General features: G+C 48.5%; 1 protein-coding gene across 1 annotated transcript in view; it reads right to left on the reverse strand.

The window, feature by feature from the left end:
• LOC108571409 (probable G-protein coupled receptor Mth-like 1) overlaps positions 1 to 9,179 on the reverse strand; it is a 142,075-nt gene that overhangs the window by 26,034 nt on the left and 106,862 nt on the right. Inside the window, exon 5 of the mRNA XM_017933439.1 lies at positions 348 to 532. Coding sequence (XP_017788928.1) covers positions 348 to 532 — 185 coding nt within the window. The remainder of the gene's footprint in view (positions 1 to 347; positions 533 to 9,179) is intronic.

Genomic DNA, 9,179 nt, shown 5'->3' on the forward strand with positions numbered 1-9,179 from the left:
TTACTCCAACAAATTTACACAATTTTAAATGGAATCATCGTGCATTCACGGATCCGACAATTTCCCGTTAATTATACCTATCTAAAAGCTGTACCAACACATTCAGAAACACTCTTCGCAACTCGTCCGTCCTGTTCACTGAACGAAAACGAGGGGAAATCCCCGAGGGAGCTTTGATTAAAGTCAAGGTTCCAACCGTTCCTTTGACGAAGACAAACTTTCCACGACCGAACGAACAGTGACAGAAGGAGAGAATATTTCGGATCTCTCGGTAACCTCGCGGCTACCTTTTTTCTGTTCTCTCTTTTTACGCAAGCAACGAAAAGGAGAAAGGGAGAAGAACTTACCGTAGAACCAGCACTGTTTCTCGCCGAAACGAGGCCTGAGGAACGTGTACTGCGGCTGAGGCGGAAGATGATCCAGAAGGGCGGCGAGGCCAGCGACCAGAAGGGGGCCACCCCAAGCGTAGAAGGCGTACACTCGCAGTCGGAGGGTCTCTTGGCCCTTCTCCAAGCTAGCTGGTCTCAGGTCTCTGGAAGAAAAGGAAGCAGCACGGTCAGCGGGGGCGCGGAAACCACGAAACACGAGATCGTTCTGTGCACTTAAACGGAACGCGGGCAATAAAACACTCGGGCAATCCCGCGCTCGAGTTTCGCGGGCAGAGCGCGGAGGTGGGGATGGCGGCTCCATTAGAACTGGCGGAAATAAAGGCTCTTTCGGGAAGACTGATGACCGGCGTTTTGCGTAAGCAACGTAAGAACGGAGGGAAATGAATGATAAATTGTTCGGCGTTTCTAAATCCATTAACTCGGTGTTAGTGTGACGGTCGCAGGTGAAATAGTTTTTATGCCGTCACAACTTCGGGACGGGAAGGTATTTAAAGTAGCGCAGTATAATCAGTTAGACTGCAACTTTTCGTCACTTTCAATCCACTGTCGGTCAAGCTGAAAACTAGGAATCGAAATGAAATAAAGTTCGTTCCTGTCTACTGCACTATACACCGACAGAAAGAAAACTATCATCGAAGTAGATTCGTCTCTACAAAGGGTCCCGGCAAAGGTAATCTACATGCGTTTCAACGAGCACCGACAGGCCTTTTCCTACGTAGCCAGCAACGGAAGGGTGAAAAAAACACCAGCAACTCCGTCAAGTACTCTCTTGAGCAGGGTGCGACGAGGAAACAATTACCTCCGATGCAATTAATGCACTGCCCTTATTCACAACCATCCAACTCGTAGTAGACAGAGGCTTTTTTTCACCCCCTCGCGAACGGCCTGTTTGTTGCACCCGGAAACTTTCTCGGCCATTAGCATCGGCTAACAGTGACCATGTGTCCTCGGGTGTTATTTCGCGATTCCACCGGAGCAGAGTTCTCCGGGCTCGGTTCGACTCAACTTTCGTGGATCGACGGTTGCTCACGCTAAACACCAGTCGTCGACGATTGCAAAACTGTGCGAGGTTACACAACGATCGTTGAAAGCTTGCATAAACTCGCAGCCATGCCGGAGCCGCCGGCCCCCGAAAGCGCTCCGCGAGATGAAACGCAATAAGGAGAAGAGAGCAGAGCGGTTGGCAATGGTCCAGGGAAAAATGAAAGTCGACGGGATGATGAGGCGCGCAATAAAACGGATGTCGACCGGTAGTACAGGATTCGCGCGAGTTGCTCGTTTGCACGTCCACCGTGTCCTCTGGTACCCTCTCGTACGGATATGGTCAACGAATTCGCCACGAATAACGATCTAATTAACCGTGACGAGTGGACATACACGAGTGAAACAGATAGAGAGAGAGAGGGGGGAGTGAAAAAGTGACTGGATCAGCAGTGGAACCGTGTCCAACCGGGCTATCAACGTTCTAAATTTTTAACGGACGCGTGTCCGACAGCAGAGGTCTCTCCTCCCGTTAGACCAGTAGTTAATCGCTTCTCACGGAAACAACAACGGTACACGCGAGTTTTTCTCCGACGGTTTTTGCCCAGCTTCTGTATGAAGAGGGACAGCAGCAGTCTCTCGACGTGCTCCTCGACGAGACGTAACGGGAATCGAGTTTAAGAGCCGTGAAAGGGAAGCGGAAGTGTTGGTCGTTGATGACCATTTGCGAAGATCGTACGACACTTGTAATTAAACCTGCTGCTTCTAGTGTGTACGAGGAATTATTATTTAATTAAAGGATAGAAAAAAATAGACGCGTAAGTATTATTGCTGATAACGTTATGTCGTAAGAGGAAGCACCGTGGAACAGCTAATAAAGGCACAACCATAATAGAAACCACGGATTTATGGGACGAAGGGGCCAGAGGCTTATTAACGAGACGTCGGAATCATTAAATCTCGGACGCACGAGGTCGGGTATTCCGCGCAATGACTGCCGGTGTATACCTCGGCTCCGTCATTGTCTAGCTAGTTTAACGTCGCTATAACAACAATATCCCCCCCCGTACAAGCGTACTGGAAGGGGTTAGAGCCAGTGGGTTTAGCGTGCGGAGGGTTGTTACTCGTAAATCGCACCCTATCTGAAGCGACGTTACGCCGGATATGGCAAATGTCGGGTATAACGACGCGACTCCATTGTCGAAAAAGTGAAAATTCCAATAAAACAGGGAGGGAGAGACGGTTAAAATTCAGCAAGCTGGCGCCAATCGTGTGTGTATGTGCCACTTCGCCATTCCTAAATACCATTCGTCCGATCGGAACAGCTTCTCTATCAGTTGTAGAAGCGACTTAATTAACTCCTCCCCCCCCATCGGTAGCTCGTTAATGGAAACGTAATATCGACAGAGCACACCCATAATCTTAAGTCTTTCGCTAATTACCCCCACGATTTCCTTAATCTTCCAGTCGATTACACCCCGGCACAGACGTCGTAAAGTGTCCTCTGATGATAGAGAAACAGCAATGGCGTCGTCTTCACCGCGCCGTTTCACAGACTGTCTCTTGGCGATGGTACTACAAGGGGAGGAGGAGACGTTTGCGACTGGAAACGGTGTAGATATTAATTCCTGGGTGGCACAGCTCATTTCCTCGAACGCTAATTAGCCGTCACCGCGGTCGTCGCGCGCGATTAGTCGCTGTTGATCCACGTAGCGGGGAAAGTTTCGAGCGCGGGAAAAAGGAGGGTGGCTCGCGGCGCGCGACTCGTTTTAATGGCAGAACGGCGCCACGATAATTTTCCACCCCTGACCCTGTCCTCCCTCTCTCTCTCTCTCTTTCTCTGCTGCAGCTTGGAAGTGAAGCGGCGTTGGAACACGCTGCTGCCAGGGATTCGCGATAGCGTGGTAGGAGAGGGCATTAAATATTGCTGTCGAGAAAATTAGGGAGCTGTTACCGTAACATTACCCGCGTTTCTTTTATTCCTTCCGTCATGCACCATTGAAACACGCGTATGGCAAATATTTTTACGTTCCCCTCCTCGTGTGTTCTTCCTTCGGTGAAAGATTCTACATAGGTATATATCGGTGTGTCTTTGTTGCACGTTGTAGGCAATTTGCCTGAATGACGACGTCTTCCGTGACAAAGAGGATTATTGCGCCGTGTCTCCTTCGAAAGTATATAACCCCCCTATTGTAGGGAGCACGGAAGAGATAAAGGTTATTTTTGTAATAACGGATATTCGCCGGGGGGAAGGGTTTCCATTCGAGCTGGACGAACGACTTTACTCCACCTCTTTTCTCTTCCTCCTCCTCACCGTTAGAGCTCCGATGAAATATACGTATTCTATTATCGCAGCGCGAGCACACGAGACGCGACGGAGGGAACGGAGTAGCTCTCTCTCGGCTTAATCCTGACAAAGGACTCGTCGAAATAGCTTCTTTTAATTGTATCCTGTCACCGCGGCTATTTATCGTTCGTATTTGCGAACGGGGAAAAAAGGGGGAGGTACGACTGGTCGTAAAGGGCCGCGACTGTCGGCCATTAAGCCTTTGTACCTTCCTCTCTCTTTCTCTCTGTGTGTCTGTACCACGAGATTGCCTCGAGTTATTAAAAGTATTCGCGATCGTCTCGCGGATAGGTGTACACGTACGTACCGGCAAGAACTTCACCGACTGGTTGTCGACCGCGAAGACGACTTTATTTCTCCGTCCGATGAATGTTCCAGGCAAAAAGAAAAAAAAAACCATTCGCAGAATTACAAACATAACGTTTTTCCATCTGTCCGCCGCGCTCGCTACACCCGGTTGTCGACGGGTTCTTGTATCTTTCCAGAGCACGCTTGTCGCGAGGAGGATTTTCTAGGTGGACGTCGTTCACTGGTTACAGAGAGTGGGTAGAGGACGCGCAGCCGCCAGCCCTATATTTATCTGCCCGATATGGTAATTATACGGACGGCAATTAGCAGCGGTACCGGTTAGAGCCACTCTGGTTGGGACGACGGTATCGCTCCACGGCTCGTGGAGGATACGGAACGGGAAGGAGAGAGGTCGTTACACGGGAAACCACGATGGACGGGCAAGATATTATTTATTTCGTCCTGGTAAAAACAGGAGCGCTCTTTTGCCCCGAAAAACCGTCACGTTGCGGTACGAAATGTAACATTTATAAAGACGTTCTGGAAAAACGTAGTTAGAGATTTGGAAAATATAAGTATGACAAACGACACTGTTGACGCTTCATCGCTTCGCAGGGAAAATGACCGCTCTCGCTATCGTTTGCTCTATTTATACGGTCTTCGCGACTTGTTTAATAACAACGAACGTCGTTGTCACGGCCTTTCGAGTTCGTTGCCCCCGTTTTGCCTATCCGTGTCGCAGGCTTTTTTCCGAATACGATCGGCCTACAATAATAGTACCAAATTTCACTTGCAAGTATCTTTCAAAACAATATTCCTAAATTCGTCAATAGAACTACATGAAACCAAGTGACTTGGGATAAGCTCGTGTTTGACTCCTGAAACACTCTGTAAAAACTGAGAATAGCAAAATGGACGATCGAGAGAGATTCACCGTCACGAACGAGCTAATTTTATTCATCCAGAGTGTCGCGAGAGCCGAAAGGGAGCACAGAGTACCGGGAAAGAAGATCAAGAATGATAATCCGCGACGTTCTTTAGGGGGTGTGACACGGTGAATCCGACAAATGTTGCGTAGGAACGATAGTGGCCCCGAAAGTTCGTCCCCCGGGCGGAACGTATGGAAAGTGAGCGGCGCTTTATTGAAAAGTTTCGTTGAGACGCGGTTAAGTGCGAGAGAAGTTCGCGTCGTCTCTCCGCGAGAATTTCTCACTTGCGAACTACCCCAGAGAACGACACCACTCTCTCCCTCCTCCTCACTCTTACTTCCTACCCTGTCAATTTATCTATCCAGGACGGTTCTATTTGCCCGTTTATCCCCGAACGATCGATCCTCGAGCATCGACCCACCCGTCGATTTATGTAACTCCGTCCATTCGTTCTTGTCCCTTGATTTATCGCCACGTCGGAGAAATACGATCGAGATAATTGAACGGGAGGACTGAAAAACCGATTAACCGTCGGAAATAGGTGTTCTTATTGTCGCTAATTGGCAAGAGATTGCATATGTATTAACGATGTATTAGCTTGTTCGATTACGAGAGAACGTCACATCCATAAGACCAGTTTTCCAGCAAGAACCGTAAGATCGAGATTCATCGATCGGGTGATTAACTACCTACCACCCTGATTATGATGCTATCAGGTACAGCGAACGACGACGGGCTGTTCTAACTACCGATAATCTTCTATGTTTTCAATGTTACATATCCTGAATCTTTGCCCATCGTGTACACCACCGTGTTCACCAGATTCTTAACGACCAAAGCTGCTGTCTCGAGAAGTAAGTAGACCGACAGAAGGGTGACAACGACGACGTTAAAGCGGCGGCTCGAGGAAAGAGCCGGCTAACGAACGAACGTTAATTAGCCGCAATAACCGACGATCGTGACAATTACAGGGTGTGCTGGTACATTCTGTCGCTACTTTAAAGACAGACAAACTCTAGCTGTTGAAACAACTGAAATAATTAAAAAGTAAACTTTCAATCAAAATTTTTCTTTCATCGTCCTAAGTCGCACGTAGTTTTAATCATATTCCGTCGGTCTAAGCGATACTCGAGAAGTCCAGGCGCACGAATTTCGTAGTCGCTGAACGTTCCTCTCGTTCGCGGCTAATGAAAGTTGCCGCGATGGACGAGTTCCGGCACGCCTCCTCCTTGTCGCTGGTGCCGCGAGTAGATGGAGGCGAAGGGCAGCGTTTCCAACGTGAAAAGGAGGTGCCTGTTCGTGCGGCACGCGAGAACCTGATAACGACACGTGAACTACCAAGACCACGGGCTCTTTCTATCCCTCCTCGGCCAACTGATAACACCGTGCGATGCCCGCGTCAGGACTTGACTTTATCGCGGCCAACCGAAAAGATTCTGACACTTTCAATTTCCAGCGTGTCTGCCGGACCTAACCTAGATCTAACCTAGACCTAACGCAACATCTGCTTTGCTCTATTATCGAACACCTTTTTATACCATCGAGTCACCGTTGACGCTAATTTCCTCTGGACGATCCTCCGCGAAAGCTTCCAATTTTCTCACATTTGTTTTATATTGTAAAGAAGGAAAGTAACGCGAGAGAATAATTCACGGTGAAGGAAAAACTGTGTTCCGTGGAAATTTGCCGGGTTCAAATGCGGGTTAGAAAAGGAGAGGAAAGTAGAGACAGAAGCGGAGAAAGTACTGGAAAAGGAAAGTTGGTAGAAAGCGGAGGATCCTCGAAAGGGAAAAGACAAAAGAACGGAAACAAATCGGAAAGGAGAAAGTTGAGACGCGAGAGAGAGGAGAGAAAAGATTTAGGATGTTTAGGATCGTTCTACCGGTGAAATGTCTCAGTTTCGACGTAATCAATATCGTTCATCTGGTATTGGGCGTCGATTACGAAGTGTGCAGGATAACGAGCGAGGGGTTCAGAGAATTGTCGCGCTCTCCGGAACACGAGACCTCCAACTGTCCTGTTCGGCCCCTGTTTTCACCCCTTTCGCGCAGCACACCGGGGGCGGCTTAACGGAGTAATTCAAGACGAACGGAGGGCAATGACGTCTGGCTCGCGCAGAATTTTCAATATTCCGCCGTTACGTCGCCGAAGCGATTACGGCAATTAGAGAGCGGAAGGGTTGCCTCTCTCTCTTTCTCTCTGTCTTTGCAGACGAAGGAAAAGCGCGGGGAAATAATTCATGCGACACACGTGGCCCTCTCGCACGGCATTCTTGGGAAGTTTCCCCGAGGGACCGGCCTTAGACGATAGGAAATCCTGTAGCCGACGAAGCTCTTTTTTCCCCTTAAGTGCTTTTTATACGTTCTGCAAGAGAGTGGCGAGTTAGTTTCCCTCGTGTTAAGTTTACAGCCGACATAGGAACGGAGAGGAAGACTTTGCAAATATCGCTGGTAATATCCCTCAACTCTTTCGCATTTATGAACTTACGGACGAACAGAAGTATGCACAAGTATATAAGAAGACACTTTTAACAGCCGAGGGGGGAAGAAATTGACGTTGCAATTGGAAAACGAAGGTGAACAGTGGAAACGTGTCCCTAAGCTCTCCGCTTCGCGATAAATTCCATCCCCCTTTAGTCGAATCGAATTACACGGAGCTTAGGTTAGGTTACAGAACAGGCTCTAGATTACATCTAACTTAATTACTCCACTTAGCACTCTACTCTACTGCAGGTAACGTAACGGATCAAAGGTGCGCGGTGTTCGTTTTCTATTCTGTTAACGGTGTGTCGGAACATCCCGCTCGTTTCGTTTCTAATTTCCATCGAGGAAGTACGCGAATCCATGTAAAAATGAACCAGTCAACTCGGTACCAGTTACGTTCGACAGGGATAACTTTTAATCGTAACACCTTTTCAGCATCGCCGCACCATGATCGATCGTATTAGATCGTATCGCGTACGGGTGTAAGCTAAGCGTGCATCCGAGAGGAATGCGCGTCCTTGGAGTAACTGGTTCGACGACGAGAAGTCACTCTAGAGTAGGGGGGAAAGATCGACGTTGCCCGTTGACGGACAGCGAAACCTTGAATCTGACGTGTGTACCGTACAGCTTGAGAAACAGGGAAACGAATCAGTTTACACGGCCGTACACAGACCGAAAGAGACGACAGAGCTGGTATATAGTAGAAGTTCTTGCTGGAAGATTGTCACGAAGACGGAGGATAGTCGTGAGAAGATGTCAGGTGTTTGTTGACGCGAATAACCGAACGACAACAGAACAGACGGGGAAGATGAGTGGAGTGTACGGACCTAACACACGTAGGTAGACGCAGAGGGTGGCGCGAAGTCGCTAATGGAGGAAAAACAGAAGGGACCAGAAGGAAAACAAACAGGGAGGACAAGCTATCGTGGGGCGAGACTCTTCAAGAACCCCTGGTGCCCCTCGAGCGGTAACGAAGAGTGACTTCTTCTTCCGGCAGGCTCCATCGACGATGACGAAACGTCGCCTTGCCTAAAACTCGAGCAGAGGGTGTGCGCGCGTTTGTCTCGATATACAAAACACCGGCGACGATATCGATCCACTTAGCGGTTTACAGGAAGGCCCCAGGTTAGCGAGGGTGGAGAAGAACAAAAAAAAAGGAAGGAGGAGACACGATTATTGGTTGTCGGGCGAAGAAACAGAAACGTCATCCTGCGTAATCTAGGACGAGGGTGAGAATTTTTTCGATGGGTCGTTCCTCTTTCAGTCTGGTTTTTTCTCAATTTTGTAGTATCGTAATTTTAGGCAAGCGTAGTTTTAAGAGAATGTAGCGAGCATGAGAGGCCCAGGGAAGGGCCTGACTATATAAAGTACGGCGTGCGAGGGATGAAAGGAGAGTGTGCTCGACATCTATTTTTCGTTGCGGAACAACGACGTTACGCGATAATGTTTTTTTCGTTGGTTAATGAAAATTGGACGGGCATCCGATAATTGTCGGATTATCCGGTATCACGTGCGGATATTTCAATTAATTCATTAACAGGTCCCCACGGCGCATATAAACAACGCGCGGATTTAATTAATCCCACAATGGCTCGCCGATATTTATCGTGTCGCGCGCGTGTCCGCCGCAGTTTTCAATAAAGCGGCGTCATTATAAATCAAATTTCCTCCAACGAGCACACGTGGCATGGTTGGAGGACGTGCCCGAACAAACGAGACAATAAATGCCGGAGACTTAATATATTCGAAATTTTCACCCTTT

Source organism: Habropoda laboriosa, unplaced genomic scaffold, assembly GCF_001263275.1.
Source record: "Habropoda laboriosa isolate 0110345459 unplaced genomic scaffold, ASM126327v1 scaffold15, whole genome shotgun sequence".
NCBI classification, from domain to species: Eukaryota; Metazoa; Arthropoda; class Insecta; order Hymenoptera; family Apidae; genus Habropoda; species Habropoda laboriosa.